Source organism: Dipodomys spectabilis, unplaced genomic scaffold (genome assembly GCF_019054845.1).
Source record: "Dipodomys spectabilis isolate Male_0828 unplaced genomic scaffold, ASM1905484v1 ptg000594l, whole genome shotgun sequence".
Classification (NCBI taxonomy): Eukaryota; Metazoa; Chordata; class Mammalia; order Rodentia; family Heteromyidae; genus Dipodomys; species Dipodomys spectabilis.
In genome coordinates, this window is record NW_024871271.1 from 244,800 (window position 1) to 263,827 (window position 19,028).

The 19,028-nt window shown below is 62.8% G+C and overlaps 1 protein-coding gene across 2 annotated transcripts in view; it reads right to left on the reverse strand.

The window, feature by feature from the left end:
• The window catches only part of Rgs12 (regulator of G protein signaling 12), a 66,768-nt gene extending 48,440 nt beyond the window's left edge, over positions 1-18,328 (reverse strand). For both annotated transcript variants that reach the window (XM_042671039.1, XM_042671040.1), the window contains exons 1-2: positions 16,394-18,328; positions 8,551-8,667 (exon numbers count right to left, since the gene is read on the reverse strand). In XM_042671039.1, the coding sequence (XP_042526973.1) occupies positions 8,551-8,667; positions 16,394-18,271 (1,995 nt within the window). In that variant the 5' untranslated portion in view covers positions 18,272-18,328. The remainder of the gene's footprint in view (positions 1-8,550; positions 8,668-16,393) is intronic.
• Positions 18,329-19,028: the final 700 nt, after the last annotated feature.

Consider the following 19,028-nt stretch of genomic DNA (forward strand, 5'->3'; position numbering starts at 1 on the left):
CTCCACCGGGAGTCCCCTCCCAGACCCCAGCCTCCACCTCGCTCCCTCCCTCCCCCTCTACTGGGAGCCCTCCCCCAGACCCCAGCCTCCACCTCGCTCCCTCCCTCCCCCTCCACCGGGAGCCCTCCCCCAGACCCCAGCCTCCACCTCGCTCCCTCCCTCCCCCTCCACCGGGAGCCCTCCCCCAGACCCCAGCCTCCACCTCGCTCCCTCCCTCCCCCTCCACCGGGAGTCCCCTCCCAGACCCCAGCCTCCACCTCTCGCTCCCTCCCTCCACCTCCACCGGGAGTCCCCTCCCAGACCCCAGCCTCCACCTCTCTCTCTCTCTCTCCCCCCCCCTTACCCACTGGGTGTCCCCCTTCCTGGAGACCCTAGGTACACTCTCTCTCCCTCTCTCCCCTTCCACTGGGAGTCCCCAGGCTCGGCCCCACCCCCACCCCGTGCCCCTGGCTGCAGCTCCTCACGGCAGGGGTGTGGCTCTGCTCCCGGGGCCGCCCCAGTCCCAGGGCAGCTGGGCCAGCCTTGGGTCGGGCGCAGCCTCCGGCCTCCAGCCTCCCCCTGGCGGTGGTGATGGGAAGGAGCAGTGAGGCCGGTGGGCATTCTGTGTGCGTGCCTGCCAGCTGAGTGCACCGGCTGAGCCTCCTCCACAGACAGACAGACAGACAGACAGCCGTTCCATCTTCTCTGTAGCGAAGGGGAAGGGGCGTCCACCCCCACCCTCTCCCCAGCACAGGGGCCAGGGCTGCCCCACCCTGGGCCTGGAACCTCGCTGCCACCCGCCTCTGGCCGGCGGGTCCCCTACCCACCCGCGGTGTCATCCCTGCACCTGCCCCCAGCACACCTTGGCAGGCAGCGTCACCGCCACCTTTCCTGACGCCGCTCACACCTGCCTCTGCCTCAAGGTGGAGCCCTCCCCAGGAGCCCCCAAGACAGGCCGTGGCGCCTGGGCCTTCCTTCCGTGGCCCCTTCCCCCGGCCAGGCATCTCAGCACACGCCACGGACCCAGCTGCAGCTCCTGCCGCCGCCCTGCCATAACCCTGCCGCCCGACTCCCTCCTGAAGCCCCAAGGGCCTGCCCTGAGCTCTCCGGAAGCCGGGCCTCAGCTGAGCGCAGAGGCTGCCGTGGGGCCGGGCCCAGCAGCACCCACCAGTGACCACACAAGGCCCAGGTGCAGGGCCGAGTGGGGGCTGCGGCCACCCAGAAGCAGGTCACCCAGGGTCACGGTTTTAGTCACTCGGTGGACGCTGGGTTGTGTCCCAGCCCAGTGTGCTCCGTGAAGGACCCGAAGAGAGGCCCGCGGCTGGCCATGCTGTGCGCACCCTCAGGCCGGCTGGCTCTCTCCTCCCTCGAGGGTAGCCAGGCCCGCATGACGGGCACTGCGGGTCAGTCTTGGAAGGCAGAGGCAGCGCCCAGGCCTGGCCCAGCAGCCTCGGCCTGAGATGAGCTCAGGGGGAGCTGCCTGGGGGGGACCTCAGGGGCACGCACATGGCCTGGCAAACAAACCCAGATACAAGATGCTTGGAAGGCGGCAGCCACAGCTCCACACTGAACAGAGAGCTCACACAACTCACAGTGCCAGAGCCACAGGGACTGGAGGAGTGACTGGCCTCATCACCTGTGGGAAGAAGCGCGGGTGGGCGCCCGCTGGCCCGCTGACCCCACGCGTCCTCGCTCCCTGACTCCCAGGCTCTTCTGGTCCCAGATCTCCCTAAGGCAACGCTCCCTGCTGTCTGCCCATCAGTTCTGCTCAGAGCCTCACCAAGTGGACCACTGGCTAGAGACGAGCTGGACTGACCCGCTACCGCCTGCCTGCCCCCCCCAGCACCCCACGGCCGTGTCCTCGCTGCCGCCTTCCTTCCCTGGTGCCCCAGCTCAGCACGAGCCCCTCCCCCGCTGCAGAGTGCCACCCTCCACCGCAGGGCGGCGCATACTACCCCTGAGCACACGGCGAATGAGGACCGACAGAGCAAGCCTAAGTCCTCTGTGCCTCCGAGTTATCGGGTCTTAAAGAGACTTTCTCAAATAAATAAAAGTAGACCAATACAGCAAAACCTTTTAAGCCAAATTCTCTTGGAAACAGTGAAGTACAAATTTTTAAATGTGTAAGAGCTAATTTGAAACATCTGCAGGACGCACCCCCTCCCACAGGAGGCTGGGCTGGAAAAGCAAAGCAGCCAAAGCGGCAGGGAAACTCGGGCCTCCTATCTTGTGTTCTGTCCCTGTTTGCCAGTGCTTGTGACTGACGGACAGGAGGCGCGGGGTGGCCTCCAGCTGGCATCAAAGCAATCCACCGAGGCCATCCTCTCTCCCTCCCCCACTGCCTCTGTCCAGCTCCCTCCTGCTCCACACTGGAGCAGGTGTCCAGTAAGTTCTGACCAAGGTTCAAGCACTACCTAGGCGCCCTCTACTGCCCAGTGCAAGTCACTACCAGTCTCTGCAAACAGCACCTGGCCTTGGGTGTAGAGCAGCCCAACTCCTCCAGCCAGGATGCTCCGGGGCCCAGCAGGATGCTCTGGGGCCTTGGTATATATAAATAAAGTCTTCAAATCCTAGAAGAGTGGCCCAGAGCAAGGCTGAGGCATAGGAGGGCTTTGAACATGTTGAGTCTCGGGTAGCTCAGGGCACACAGGCCTCACGGGCCTGGGCATTTCAAGCCAGTGTCTGGGGAAGGCGTAGGGCGGAGTGTCTGCTGAACAGTCTGGAGAGGTGGGAAGGTAGCTGTTGCTTTCTGACAGCAGCACCATGCCAGCTCTGCTACTGGGGAGTGTGGGGCTCACGGCAGAGAACGCAGGCCTTCTCCACACACGGTCCACAGACACCCCTTCAGCTTTGCAGTTTTGCAATCCCGCACCCGGCCTGCGCCCGGCAGCTGCTACTGTGGCTCCGAGCATGGCCTTGGATGGCCTGCAGGTGGACAGGAGGGGACACAGGGTGGGTCCCCAGTCCCTTCAGCCTGGTCCCCAGCCCTAGTTCTCTCCTGGGATCCTCTGGGAATGCCCACGTGGCTCAGGAATGTGGCTGTCTGGTGTAGTGGCTCCATCCTGGCCCCCTCCCCAGGAGCAGACCCCACCCACGGCCGTGCCCAGCTCTGTGCGGCCTGTGACCACACCCAGCCACAGGCAGCGCCCACTGAGCCAGCCAGAGGCCAACGGCCGAATCCCCACGTCTGAGCCAGTGTCCCCCAGCTCACACTCAGTACAGCCAGCACCGCTCAGTCCTCCCTCGGGCACGTCCCGTCCTAGGGCTGGAGCTCAGCATGAACACCATGCGTGGCCACCCTCACCCATGGTCCTTGTGGCACACACAACCATCACACTGCCATGTGCCACGACTCTCTCTGCGGCAGGCCATAGCCGGAGCAGCCTGGGGTGACAGGAGTCTGAAGTCAGGTGACCAGACCCGAGCCCTGGAGGGCTGCCCTGCGGGAAGTTTGTAGAAATCCGACACTCGCCCCAGGAAAGTCTCTGCACACACAAGCAGCCATGGCCCTGAAGCCCCGGGAACATGGCTTCCACCTCCCCCGGCCACCACCGGCTGCAGGCAATGAGTGGGGCCTGGGCAGGAAAGGGTGGCAGCAACGCAATGCTAGAGACTGCTGGGGTCCCCAGCGCAGACCAAAACCCACAGCCGGCAGGGGCGGGGCCTGCCCCAGGCCACAGGCAGTCTGGGCTGCACGCCCTCCACACACTGTATGCACACTGGATGAACACAGGCTGGGGCTGCACGCCCTCCGCACACTGAATGCACACTGGATGAACACAGGCTGGGGCTGCACGCCGTCTGCACACTGAATGCACACTGGATGAACACAGGCTGGGGCTGCACGCCCTCCGCACACTGAATGCACACTGGATGAACGCAGGCTGGGGCTGCACGCCCTCCACACACTGAATGCACACTGAACGCAGGCTGGGGCTGCACGCCCTCTGAACACTGGATGCACACTGAACGCAGGCTGGGGCTGCACGCTCTCTGCACACTGGATGCACACTGGATGAACGCAGGCTGGGCTGCACGCCCTCCGCACACTGAATGCACACTGAACGCAGGCTGGGGCTGCACGTCCTCCGCACACTGAATGCACACTGGATGAACGCAGGCTGGGGCTGCACGCCCTCCGCACACTGAATGCACACTGGATGAACACAGGCTGGGGCTGCATGCCGTCTGCACACAATGCACACTGGATGAATGCAGGCTGGGGCTGCATGCCCTCCGCACACTGAATGCACACTGAACGCAGGCTGGGGCTGCACGCCCTCTGCACACTGGATGCACACTGGATGAACACAGGCTGGGGCTGCACGCCGTCTGCACACAATGCACACTGGATGAACACAGGCTGGGGCTGCACGCCCTCCGCACACTGAATGCACACTGGATGAACACAGGCTGGGGCTGCACGTCCTCCCCACACTGAATGCACACTGGATGAACACAGGCTGGGGCTGCACGCCCTCTGCACACTGAATGCACACTGGATGAACGCAGGCTGGGGCTGCATGTCCTCCCCACACTGGATGCACACTGAACGCAGGCTGGGGCTGCACGCCCTCCGCACACTGAATGCACACTGGATGAACGCAGGCTGGGGCTGCACGCCCTCCGCACACTGAATGCACACTGAACGCAGGCTGGGGCTGCACGCCCTCCACACACTGAATGCACATTGAACGCAGGCTGGGGCTGCACGCCCTCCGCACACTGAATGCACACTGAACGCAGGCTGGGGCTGCACGCCCTCCGCACACTGAATGCACACTGGATGAACACAGGCTGGGGCTGCACGCCCTCCGCACACTGAATGCACACTGGATGAACAGAGGCTGGGGCTGCACGCCCTCTGCACACTGAATGCACACTGGATGAACGCAGGCTGGGGCTGCATGTCCTCCGCACACTGGATGCACACTGAACGCAGGCTGGGGCTGCACGCCCTCTGCACACTGAATGCACACTGAACGCAGGCTGGGGCTGCACGCCCTCCGCACACTGAATGCACACTGAACGCAGGCTGGGGCTGCACGCCCTCCGCACACTGAATGCACACTGAACGCAGGCTGGGGCTGCACGCCCTCCGCACACTGGATGCACACTGAACGCAGGCTGGGGCTGCACGCCCTCCGCACACTGGATGCACACTGAACGCAGGCTGGGGCTGCACGCCCTCCGCACACTGGATGCACACTGAACGCAGGCTGGGGCTGCACGCCCTCCGCACACTGGATGCACACTGAACGCAGGCTGGGGCTGCACGCCCTCCGCACACTGGATGCACACTGAACGCAGGCTGGGGCTGCACGCCCTCCGGACACTGGATGCACACTGAACGCAGGCTGGGGCTGCACGCCCTCCACACACTGGATGCACACTGGATGAACGCAGGCTGGGGCTGCACGCCCTCCGCACACTGAGTGCACACTGGATGAACGCAGGCTGGGGCTGCACGCCCTCCACACACTGGATGCACACTGAACGCAGGCTGCGGCTGCACGCCCTCCGCACACTGAATGCACACTGGATGAACGCAGGCTGGGGCTGTACGCCCTCTGCACACTGGATGCACACTGGATGAACGCAGGCTGGGGCTGCACGCCCTCCGCACACTGAATGCACACTGAACGCAGGCTGGGGCTGCACGCCCTCCGCACACTGAATGCACACTGGATGAACACAGGCTGGGGCTGCACGCCCTCCACACACTGAATGCACACTGAACGCAGGCTGGGGCTGCACGCCCTCCGCACACTGAATGCACACTGAATGCAGGCTGGGGCTGCACGCCCTCCGCACACTGAATGCACACTGAACGCAGGCTGGGGCTGCACGCCCTCCGCACACTGGATGCACACTGAACGCAGGCTGCGGCTGCACGCCCTCCGCACACTGAATGCACACTGGATGAACGCAGGCTGGGGCTGTACGCCCTCTGCACACTGGATGCACACTGGATGAACGCAGGCTGGGGCTGCACACCCTCCGCACACTGAATGCACACTGAACGCAGGCTGGGGCTGCACGCCCTCCGCACACTGAATGCACACTGGATGAACACAGGCTGGGGCTGCACGCCCTCCACACACTGAATGCACACTGAACGCAGGCTGGGGCTGCACGCCCTCCGCACACTGAATGCACACTGAATGCAGGCTGGGGCTGCACGCCCTCCGCACACTGAATGCACACTGAACGCAGGCTGGGGCTGCACGCCCTCCGCACATTGAATGCACACTGAACGCAGGCTGGGGCTGCACGCCCTCCGCACACTGAATGCACACTGAACGCAGGCTGGGGCTGCACGCCCTCCACACACTGGATGCACACTGGATGAACGCAGGCTGGGGCTGCACGCCCTCCGCACACTGAATGCACACTGGATGAACGCAGGCTGGGGCTGCACGCCCTCCACACACTGGATGCACACTGAACGCAGGCTGCGGCTGCACGCCCTCCGCACACTGAATGCACACTGGATGAACGCAGGCTGGGGCTGCACGCCCTCTGCACACTGGATGCACACTGGATGAATGCAGGCTGGGGCTGCACGCCCTCTGCACACTGGATGCACACTGGATGAACGCAGGCTGGGGCTGCACGCCCTCCGCACACTGAATGCACACTGAACGCAGGCTGGGGCTGCACGCCCTCCGCACACTGGATGCACACTGAACGCAGGCTGGGGCTGCACGCCCTCCGCACACTGAATGCACACTGGATGAACACAGGCTGGGGCTGCACGCCCTCCACACACTGAATGCACACTGAACGCAGGCTGGGGCTACACGCCCTCCGCACACTGGATGCACACTGAACGCAGGCTGGGGCTGCACGCCCTCTGCACACTGGATGCAGTTCTCGCATGTCACCCTGGACACACGTGTGCTCGGCCAAGGCACGGGGCATGCTGGTCCCGGGCCGTCGGGCCCCGCAGATGCAGTGTCTGTGGTCCTGGGAGAGGCTGGGCAGCAATGCCTCCCACAGCAGGTGACCCTGCACAGGGTGGGGCAGGCTGCCGGCCACATGCCCCTGGCTGCAGGGTCGCCCCACTAGGCCAGGCAGGCAGCTCACGGCCACAAGAGGAGGAAGGGGAGCGAGAAGGGGAGCCAAGGGGTCAGCTGGGATACCCGGAAGACAGAGACCAGAGCCAAGGAGTGTTCCGGTCCTCTTGGCCCGAGGCAAGGCCCCGCAGGGTCCTGTGGGCAGGGCGTGCAGGCTGGCCGCAGGAACAGGAGGACCAGGGAGGCCGGTGCAGGAACGAATGGGACATGGGCCGGCGTCACCGCGGGGCAGCACGCCACGGCACGTGGCACGCAGAGAGTGAGCCGCTGTGTGCCAGCCTGGCCTGGCCTGGCAGTCTTCGGTCTGAGCGACCTGCTGGCCAGAGGTCTCCACCGGCCCCGTCCCCAGCTGGCCGTCGGGGGCAGGGCTCAGCACACTCACTGCACTCTCTGGGTCAGACTCAGATCCCCAAGGCCAGCCACACCCAAGGGAGCGGAGCCAGGGTGTGACCGTCGGGAGGAGGGCCGGGGCAGCAGGATGGCTCCTGCACCTGCCAAGAGTAGCCAAGCGCGGGACAGTTCGACAAGCTCACAGGCTTCCCCAGAAAGAGCAAACAAGAACGGCAGCCACACTGGCATCCTCAAGCAGAAAACCAGGAAAAGTCTAACGCTCAACTCTGACAAAACAAGAAGCCACCATGCGGCAGAGAGGCCTCGGCCTCACGGCACTGAGCCAGAGCGGCCCAGATCCCGTCTGTGTCCAATAACGTAGCCACACCACACCGGTGTGCGGGCACACACCTTCAATCCGGCACTCAGGAGCTACGTCAGGAGGATTGTTCCAGATCAGCCTAGGCTACAGTGCAGAAGAAAAAAAAAAAAGGTGGCCATGTTTACAACCCACTGCCAGGCAGTTCCAAGACAACACGGGCTGCGCTGGGAGCCCAGGCCGAGCCCTGAGCCCGGGCTACGGGCAGGCCCTGCACGCGCTCGGAGGCAGAGGAACAGGCCAGTGGTCGACACTGACAACTCGGGGTGGCATCAGAGTGGTCCCCACCCCCACAGGGCAGGGGCCCAGGCCTGCAGCCGGACCCTCTCAGTCCAAGAACACTGGCACTGAGCGGCCCATGCACGTGGGTGAGACCTACAAGAAGGGTATGCAGGGGGCCCAAAGATGGTGGTTAATCAGGACGGAATGCCAATGCTCACAGGGTGCAGGTGACACCCACGACGCGATGCCAGTCCAACAAGGGACAGAGGCACAGGGAGGGGCAGCACACGCGCGGCAGGATTCCCCTCCGGAAGCAGGAGAAACCGGGCGCAAGCACCTCACACCTGCAATCCTGGCCACCCGGGAGACCGAGGACCGAGGACTGAGGAGTCTGAGGGACTCTCTCCAATTAACTAAGCAAGCCAAGAAGTTCAGGCCCCGTCCTGGTGCAAAACAAGATGTGGGGCAGGCGTCCAGGGGGACTCGAAGGGGAGTCGGGCACGTCTGCAAGGCAGTTTCCAGCTCCAAAATCTCCAGGAAGAAAGAGCCGAGTCTACCCACCTCGAGATCGTCCAGGGAGCGCGTGATGCTCAGCCTCTTGGATCTTCCGAACGACCTCCGGGCGGAGGTGCGCTGGGACGTCTGGGCCAGTCCGATGCCCCGCCCAAACCTGGAGCCCTAGACACAGAGAAGAAGACGTGTGTGTGAGCATCTGCGGAGCGTGTGCTCTCACCGCAGGGAGAGCAGGGCCAGACTCCGTCATCCCAGGCCCTGCTGCCAACGAAGCGCGCGTCACACGCTCGAAAACACACTCCAGAGTCGTCCTCTGCCAGCCACCCACTGGTGCCCAGCAGCTGCCTCCAGCACCCGGCCCCCGCCTCCCCACGCCCAGTCCTCCGGGCAGGAGGACCTCAATCGTGTGCACCTGAGGAGTCACGTACGAGCAGAGCCGAGGCAAGGCCTTGGATGTGCTCTGACCAGACTCCCTAAGCGTTCTGTGGCGTCTGAAGACGGTCCAGGCCCCGGTCCCGAGCCGGGCTCCTCAGCCCGCTTCCCTGCGGCAGCAGAAGCCCCCCAGAGGGGCCGGAGGCCCAGTGACGGCACCGCCCTCCACCGCAGCAGCGGAGCCCCGCGCCAGGCCTTGCGGGAGGACCCGGAGTCCCTCCCCACCCAAGGGACTGGCACCCGGGGCGGGCGGGAGGAGGTGAGGTGCTCTGGAAAGCTCGGCCCCACCCCGACGACGGGAGAGGCTGGGATCCGCACCTGCAAGTGTTTCTCACCCGCTGCCTCTCCCCCCGCGTGCTGTAAGCAGCCCGCGCTGGACATTGTCCTCCCGCGTGCTGTAAGCAGCCCGCGCTGGACATTGTGCCCCCGCGTGCTGTAAGCAGCCCGTGCTGGACATTGTGCCCCCGCGTGCTGTAAGCAGCCCACGCTGGACATTGTCCCCCCACGTGCTGTAAGCAGCCCGCGCTGGACATTGTGCCCCCCCCACGTGCTGTAAGCAGCCCACGCTGGACATTGTGCCCCCCCCACGCTGTAAGCAGCCCACGCTGGACATTGTGCCCCCGCGTGCTGTAAGCAGCCCGCGCTGGACATTGTGCCCCCCCCACATGCTGTAAACAGCCCGCGCTGGACATTGTGCCCCCGCGTGCTGTAAGCAGCCCACGCTGGACATTGTGCCCCCCCACGTGCTGTAAGCAGCCCACGCTGGACATTGTGCCCCCCCACGTGCTGTAAGCAGCCCACGCTGGACATTGTGCCCCCGCGTGCTGTAAGCAGCCCGCGCTGGACATTGTGCCCCCGCGTGCTGTAAGCAGCCCGCGCTGGACATTGTGCCCCCGCGTGCTGTAAGCAGCCCGCGCTGGACATTGTGCCCCCGCGTGCTGTAAGCAGCCCACGCTGGACATTGTGCCCCCGCGTGCTGTAAGCAGCCCACGCTGGACATTGTGCCCCCCCGCGTGCTGTAAGCAGCCCACGCTGGACATTGTGCCCCCGCGTGCTGTAAGCAGCCCACGCTGGACATTGTGCCCCCCCCACGTGCTGTAAGCAGCCCACGCTGGACATTGTGCCCCCCCGCGTGCTGTAAGCAGCCCGCGCTGGACATTGTGCCCCCGCGTGCTGTAAGCAGCCCGCGCTGGACATTGTGCTCCCGCGTGCTGTAAGCAGCCCACGCTGGACATTGTGCCCCCGCGTGCTGTAAGCAGCCCACGCTGGACATTGTGCCCCCGCGTGCTGTAAGCAGCCCGCACTGGACATTGTCCCCCCGCGTGCTGTAAGCAGCCCACGCTGGACATTGTGCCCCCCCCACGTGCTGTAAACAGCCCACGCTGGACATTGTGCCCCCGCGTGCTGTAAGCAGCCCGCGCTGGACATTGTGCCCCCCCCGCGTGCTGTAAGCAGCCCACGCTGGACATTGTGCTCCCGCGTGCTGTAAGCAGCCCACGCTGGACATTGTCCCCACGCGTGCTGTAAGCAGCCCACGCTGGACATTGTGCCCCCCCCACGTGCTGTAAACAGCCCGCGCTGGACATTGTGCCCCCCCCACGTGCTGTAAGCAGCCCGCGCTGGACATTGTGCCCCCGCGTGCTGTAAGCAGCCCGCGCTGGACATTGTGCCCCCGCGTGCTGTAAGCAGCCCGCGCTGGACATTGTGCCCCCGCGTGCTGTAAGCAGCCCGCGCTGGACATTGTCCCCACGCGTGCTGTAAGCAGCCCACGCTGGACATTGTGCCCCCCCCCACGTGCTGTAAACAGCCCACGCTGGACATTGTGCCCCCGCGTGCTGTAAGCAGCCCACGCTGGACATTGTGCCCCCCGCGTGCTGTAAGCAGCCCGCGCTGGACATTGTGATGCCATCAGTAGATTTTTCTGTCCCACTGTTCATGCTGGTAGAATTTTAAATTTCTAACCAAACCGTCTCAACCCTAGACCACAGCCGCCAAGGCGCCCCCCTCCCCCACCCATGCCGTGGCAGGGCCGGTGTTCCGGCAGGATTACTCAGCAGTAATGGAGACGGGTCACCCGAAGGGGTCTCCGGAGACGGAGTGTGGAGAATCATGGAGAGTAAGAGTGGGGGCCGGCAGGCTTCTCCTGCTGTACTGCTGAGCGCCAGCCCCTCGGGGCACGGAAGCTCCAGGTGTAGACCAGAAAGCGCTGGAATGCAAGGACGGGAGCTATGGTAACGAACAGCGACCCGCTGGCAGGAGGGCTGTGGCCAGGGCCTGCGGCCTCCCACGGCCGGAGCACCCCAGGGCCCCGACGCTCCCGCACCACATCCTCCGTGAGACAGGCGTGGACGCATCCAACCCCGGAGGCTTGAGGATCACGCCAGACCGCCGTCCCCACACACAGCGCCAGGCTGTGCCTCTGCCCGGTGAAGATACACCCCAACCCCAGAGACCCAAACAGCTTCCATCACGTCCGCCTGCCAACAGAGAACGCACTCGATCCACTGTCAGCCAGGCCGCTTTCTGCACAGTCCGCCACCGCGGCCCGCCTTGGAGGAAGCAGGCCCTGGGGAGGCCTCGGAGGAAGCAGGCCCTGGGGAGGATGGCGGGGCCCGGGGGACACAGGCCACACCTCGACTCGGAAGGCCACCGCATACCCACTCCATCCTGCAGACTGGAGTTTTAGAAAACCCACAGGAGCCGGGTGCTGGTGGCTCACGCCTGTAATCCTAGCTACTCAGGAGGCTGAGATCTAAGGATCGAGGTTCAAAGCCAGCCTGGGCAGGAAAGACTGTGAGACTCCTATCTCTAATAAACCACCAGAAAACCGGAAGTGGCGCTGTAGCTCAAGTGGTAGAGTGCTAGCCTTGAGCTGAAGAGCTGAAGGACAGTGCCCAGGCCCAGAGTTCAAGCCCCACAACCGACAGAAAAAAGAAAAAAGAAAACCCACAGGACCACAACTAGGCAAGCGTACTCTGTGCTCGCTACGCCACGGCCCGCGGTCCCTGTGGGGAGATGACCCAGAGAGCTGCCCTCTTAGCTGCACACAGGACGAGAAACTCGGAGGGAGGGGGAGGGGAATCCCGCGTGCAACGCCTCCTCTCACCCCCTCACCCCCCTGCCCTGGCCCCGCCGGCCAGCAGCCTGTGGAGCAGAGCAGACAGACTTCCCTCCTTGGGCTCTAGGAAGGAAAAGTCGGAGAAGCACTGGGAGACGACCTTCAGAAAGACAGAGCCGACGACAGCACCGAGAGCCACCAGGGGCAAACGCACCGCTGGGAAGGGTGTCAGGACCGGGATCCGGTGACGAGCTCGCCCAGGCCACCCCGGCCACCTCTGCGACGCGACGCACGTCTCCGGCCACGCAATCCCCGGCACAGGCCCGAGGGACACCGTGCCCAGGGCAGGCTCCACAGCTCAGGGGGCGGGACGCCACAGGCACTCCGTCGGCCACCAGAGGCCGCCAGTTCTCAGCTCGGACACAGAGCGGCCGTCTGCACACCCAGCCAGGGTTCCGGAGCTGACGGCCAGCAGAGGGGGTGACGCCCATCAGTGAGACCCCCTGAGACCTCCGTTCTTGTCCAGAACACATTTCAGAGCAGCCCGCAGCTCCGTCGCGGGCCCGGGCCCTGGCGGCCTCACATGCTAACAACGCCGTCCGAGGCACTCTGGGAGGCAGGGCACACGCAGCGGCGGCAAGCAGCCTGCCTGCGGACAGGGCAGGCTTCGGGACAGACCAGGCACAGGTCTGCGGCCGACGCAGTGGCTTCTATGGGATGGAAATCATGGGGGGGAGGGGGCGTGGTAGATGTCTGAGTCCCCGCCCCCCAGGAGTCAATGGAAGAGAGGGCGGCAAGGAGACTCCAGGCATGCTGCACATGGAAAGCTCACCACCCGGACACTCACTGCCAGGGGCAGTGAGGTAACCCAGAGCTAACGCACTCGACCGCTGCACCTACGCAGCCTCCTGTGTGTGTACACATATGTATGTTACCCACTTTCTATAAACCCTCATTGATTGATTGGTTGATTGATTGCCGGTCCTGGGGCTTGAACTCAGGGCCTGGGCGCTGTCCCAGAGCTTCTTTTGCTCAAGTCTAGTGCTCTGCCACTTGAGCCACAGCGCCACATCCAGCTTTTTCTGTGTATGTGGTACTGAGGAATGGAACCTAGGGCTTCATGCATGCTGGAGAAGCACTCTACCACCAAGCCAGATTCCCAGCCCCAACCCTCATATTTATTCTTTCCTTTTTTTTTTTTTGGGTCCGTCGTGGGGCCTGAACTCTGGGCCTGGGCGCTGTCCCTCAGCTCTTCAGCTCAAGGCTAGCGCTCTACCACTTGAGCCACAGTGCCACTTCCGGCTTTTTTCTTTTTTCTTTTTGCTTATGTGGTGCTGAGGAATCGAATCCAGGGCCTCAGGCATGCAAGGCAAACGCTCTACCACTGAGCCACCTTCCCAGCCCTTATTCTTTCCTTTTATCCACAGTAGGATTGCTGACTTGCTCTGTTTCTTTCTACCTCTAATCCACCCCTAATCTAACATACGATCTGCAGACTTACTCAGTAACTGCCCAACCCAAATATTCATTTTTCCTAGGTATTTTTCTTTGTGTGTGTTATGCATGCATGTGCGTGCATGTGCATGTACGTGTATCTCGTGCTGTTCTGAGTTTTGCTTGGTCAGTTTTTTTCCTTGTCGCTGTTTTATCCAGTTGTCACGTGCTGACCTACTCAATTCTCTTCGCTTGGCCTCCCCCCTCCCACCGACACAGCATGAGCTCAGGCTCCTGGCCCCCCATTCTGCTCTCCTGCGCCCCTCCCATTCCTTCCCTCCCGTCTGCCTGCACACGGGTGCTGTGCATTATTGTTACCCCACTGTCACCCTGGTTAACCAAGCTCTTCCTAGGACATAGAACTCAGGGCCTGGGTGCTGTTGCTGAGATCTTTTGCTCAAGGCAAGCTCTCTACCATTTTGAGCCACAGTTCCACTTCTGGTTTTCTAGTGGTTCACTGAAGATACGCGTCTCATGGATTTTCCTGCCCAGACTGGTATTGAATCACAATCCTCAGACTCAGCCTCCTGAGCAGACATTTTTATATCTACATTGATCTAGAGACACTGGAGCACTAGAGGGGTCTAGTCTGCATATGGACTGTCACAGATGGGAGGCTGTGTTTACCACCTGCAATGTCTGGAGCAGAACTGAGAAGACTCTGTACCTCGTATCTGGGGCATCAAAACGGACTGTTGGACAGCAGAGCCCCACTTCTCCAACACAGCAGCAGGAAAACACACCTCAACCAACCATTACCCAGTCCTGAGTCCTCTATAAGAAATCACCAACTCGGGCTGGGAAGGTGGCTCAGTGGTAGAGCGCTTGCCTTGCATGCCTGAGGCCCTGGGTTCGATTCCTCAGCACCACATAAGCAAAAAGGAAAAAAAGCCGGAAGTGACACTGTGGCTCAAGTGGTAGAGCACTAGCCTTGAGCTGAAGAGCTGAGGGACAGCACCCAGGCCCAGAGTTCAGGCCCGACAACAGAGGAGGAGGAGGAAGAAGAGGAAGAGGAGGAAGAGGAGGAGGAGGAGGAGGAGGAGGAGGACGAGGACGAGGACGAGGACGAGGAAAGGAAATAGCTAATAGATACTTATCCTGAGCGATAGAGGAAGTGAGAATCAAAACCACACTAGGATCCCATCTCACCACAGCCAGAATGACAGCACCCACACATGCTGTTGGTGGGAGTGGGAACTAGAGCAACCACTATGGAAATCAGCATGGAGATTCCTCAATAACTAAACGCAGAGTGATTCTCTGGCTCCATCATGGCACTATTGGGTACAGACCTGAAGGAGAGTGAATCAAAACCAGAAAGACACCCACATACCCATGTTTACCAAAGCACTACTCACAATAGCCAAGCAACAGAATCAGCCAAGATGTCCAGCAACAGACGCTCAAACAACGAAGATGTTTATAAACCACAGACTATCACACAGCTCTAAGGAAAAATGAAATCATATCACAGCTGGAAAATGGATGGAACTGGAGTATTTTATATTGAGTGAGATAAGATAAGATTAAAAAAAAAAAAAAAGCTTTAAGGGGCTGGGAAGGTGGCTGAGTGGTAGAGTTCTTGCCTCACATGCATGAGGCCCTGGGTTCAATTCCTCAGCACCACATAAGCAGAAAAAGCCAGAAGTGCTGCTGTGGCTCAAGTGGTAGAGTGCTAGCCTTGAGCTGAAGAGCTGAGGGACAGCACCCAGGCCCAGAGTACAGGCCCCGCGACCAACAAAAAAAAAAAAAAAGAAAGAAAGAGCAGCTATTAATGTGGTTCATAGCTAGAAGCTAGATCTAAAAGACATATACGCTTATAGACATACATATAGACACACGTACATATACATACCTGGATACATCTGTATTTATGGATAAACATAAAACATGATCTAACTAAGGCACTACTTAGAGCATAAAGGGGAAGCGGAAATGGGAAAAAAAGATGAATAAATTTTAAATACGTTAACTATATCTGAACACAGCATACAGAACCTCGAGGAAGCTGTTGGTCAGCAGTAAGAGAGACAGACTGCTAGGGCGTGGGGCGTGGGGGGGCGTGTGGAGGAGGGGCGTGGGGAGGAGGGGCGTGGGGAGGAGGGGCGTGGGGAGGAGGGGCGGGCCAGGGTGAATGACTGACAGGGATGTGGTCACACACACAGAACCACAACAGTGAATCTGCTGAACGTGTCCTTACGAAGTCCAAGTTGGGGTGAGGGGTGGAGGGGCGGGGAGAGTGGTGGAGGGGCTCTTGACTGGAACACATTGTACCCACGAGTGAAATGTCACAATGAAATCTAATGGTTATTAACTAATATATGCGAATCATTTCAAAAGAACTACAGTGTGCACACTCAGAAAAATCACTTTGTCCACAGCATTCTGTGGGCACAGAGCTAAGCTCCGCCCCCACGAGGGCGCGCACCCTCCTCCCAACCACAAGGACCGCAGCCCACCCTGTCCTCTGCTACGTGGGGGCGGGGTGGGGGCGAGGGGAGCGGGGTCTCCCGATTCCCTCACGTTGCCATCGCTCATGCTCCGAACTCGGCAGAACTAGGTTCTCTGGTGCTGCCTGAGCCACAATGCAGAGCAGAGCACTGGGTTCGCTCAACCAACACCCGGGCCAGCTCCCCGAAGCCCGCAGCACAGGCTTACTGAGGCCCGCCCCACGTGAGCCAGCTCTCGGCTTCCTGATCCTACCTCGACCACTGGGGCGGGAGGGTGGCTCTGGGGTCGGGGCTGTTGTACTGCCTTGGGAGGCGGGGAGGGGAGGGAGGTCAGGAGGTTCTGTTAGGCTGTGGAGAGCCACCGTCCCGCGCGCTCCAGGACGGGTCAGAAGAACTGGCCGGCCAGCAGAGGCCTGGGGCAGCTGCTGCGGCCCGCTCGGCCCTCAGGGGGACTCACCTTTTTGTCCTCCTTGGTCTTCCGAATATTTCGGTGAGGCCCGAAAATGTTCTGCATCCCAAAGGCCTTCCGGGACCAGTCCCTCTTCTGGGCCCGGGGCGCGGCCTGCGGGAGGCTGCCCTCCACCCGGTAGCGGTCGGCGGGGATCTTGCTCATGGGCGGGGGCAGCGTGCCGCAGTTCACGCTGGACCAGCCATCCGTGGAATCCGTGTAGGACTCCTGGTCGCTGGCGTGGCCGCACTGCCACTCCTGGAGTACATGGACGGGGAGCCACCTCTGGCTGGAGGCGCCCCTCCTGCAAGGGGGCACGGAGCTCCGCAGGGAGGCTGGGGGCACCTCCCCGTGGGAGGTCGGTCCCGAGTGCCTGGCCAAGTCACGGAACCTGTCGGCCTGGGCACCGGTCTCAAATGGGGAGCCCCCCTCGGGGTCGTGGCAGAAGGTCCCGTTCCAGGGCGCACCCCAAGGCTGGGAGCTCCTCCCGCCCGCCCCCTCCCACGGGGGGCCGCCGCCCTGGCTGTGCCTGTTGGAGGCCCCCCCCAGGTCCACCACGAGCACCCGGTTGCTCTTCTCCTCCTGGTTGAAGTTGCCGATGCCGCTGTCGCTGTTGCTGCTGGTGCTGTGGTTCTGGTGGGCGTCGGCGTCCCCGTCCAGGAAGGCCCGGGCCCGCACGCCCTCCATCAGCTCGCCCATGTCTCGGTAGAGGACAGAGATGAACTGCAGCACGGGCAGCGAGGACAAGGGGAACTCCAGACAGCCGCCGGTGTCGGGGTCGGCCGTGCAGGCAAATCCGAACCTGCGGGCGACGCCCTGGTGGACCCGGTGGTGGAAGAGGTCGGGGTCCACCATGAACACGTGGCAGGACGTGCGCAGGGCGCCCTCGGCCTCCTGCGCCGGGCCCCTGTCCTCGTTGGTCTGCATGGTCACCAGCCCGAAGAACCGCCTGTCGTCCGGGCACACGGCGCTGAAGGCCAGCTTCTCCGCGGGGTACTCAGCCACCACGCCGGCCCGGTCCGTGCACAGCTGCACCCGGTCGTGCATGACCCTCAGGGTCACCAGTGAGTGGATCTTCTGCTCCGCCCGCAGCCGCCGCATGCACCCGCGCATGGCCTGCAGGCTGTCGGTCTCCAAGTTGGAGCTCGTGGAAGGAAGCTCGATGGAGCCCAAATAGCCCACCACCATGGCCACATTCAAGATGCTCGCGTCCAGTCCAAAGGCGTCGTGACCGTGGCCTTCCAGCCCCCCGGCCGACGCGGAGTCGTCACCCGTGGTCTGGGCCATTTCGTCCTTTGGCGGCAGGCCGGGGCACAGGGCGCTCGGGCTGTCCTGGCCGGGGGCCGGCCCCACCGCGGCAGACTCCGACAGTGACCTCTGCTTCAGCCTGGACGGCTCGGAGCTGCTGGCACAGAGGCCGGGGCTTTCAAACATCATGTTGAAAATCCCCCCGGACTGCACTTCCTCCACAACCCTCTCTGCCCGGTTGATGCCCAGGGCCCTGGAGTCGAGCTTGGGCCTCAGCCAGCCCTTCCCGTGGTAGAGCCCGGTCTCGTCGTCGCTGGAACAGGACTCGGCGTGGCGGCCGTGGCCCGCGCCCTCCCCAATCACCATGCGCAGCACCCCGGAGCACTTCCCGATCAGCTTCACCACGTCTTCGTGGGAGGCCTTCTTCACGTTGATGTCATTGATGGCCAATATCTGGTCTCCCGCGCGGAGGCCCACAAAGTCTGCGGGGCTGCCCCTCATGACACAGCTGAGGGCACAGGGTGCCTGGCCCGAGAGGCTGAACCCATAGCCGGCCCTGCTGCGGGCCACCTCCACAGCCCGCACGCGCGGGGGCGCGGGGCCCGCCAGCCGCCGCCCCGGCTCCCCCGCCCGGAACATCCTGGACAGCCGCCAGGGCAGAGCGCATGTCGCCTTATCCCAGGGGACCCATGCGGCCAGGAACGCCGTGCTGCTCTGCGCTTCCTTGAGACGAGGCCCTAGGGGAGAAAACAGGGGCTAGTTATTAACAATCCCAGTCCTGTGGTCTGCCGCCACAGAGTGGCGATCGGGCGCGCGCACCAGGGTGGGAGGGGGGCGAGGAGCCCTCCCGAGCAGCAGACAGCACCTCAGGCTCGGGGAGCCCCACTCAGGACTGCGCAGGGGGAGGCTGGCAGGGCAGCCCCTCTGCCTCTTCCATCGAGATAGAGAGAGGCCCCGCACACAGACCCCGCTCCCCTCCAGGCCACACGTGTCTGGCGAGCCCTGTGGCACTGAGTGCAAAGTAACGGCAGTGCTTCTCCGCCTGACCGTCCCATCCAACCGCGGCCAGCAGGGCCCCCCACCACATTCTCCGCCCGCCCCACAGCCACACAGCTCATTTACTCTGGACGAAGTGCTACGTGAGGAAGACACCCGCTCAAATGACTCAGTCAACAAAACCACCGCGGTCACCCGACAGAAGAGATAAAACAGCACCAAATGTAGACTCGGTTTGCTCCAGGGGCGTGGCAGCGGGCGGCCCCTCCAGCACGGGGCACAGAGGCCCGCGCAAGCCCAGGCCCGCTACAGTGGGGGCGGCAGAACCAGCAGGGAGCCGCCCTGGCCGCAGGCCGCGCCCCCCAGCCCAGGCAGAGGCCGCGTCCAGGGCTGTCATGCC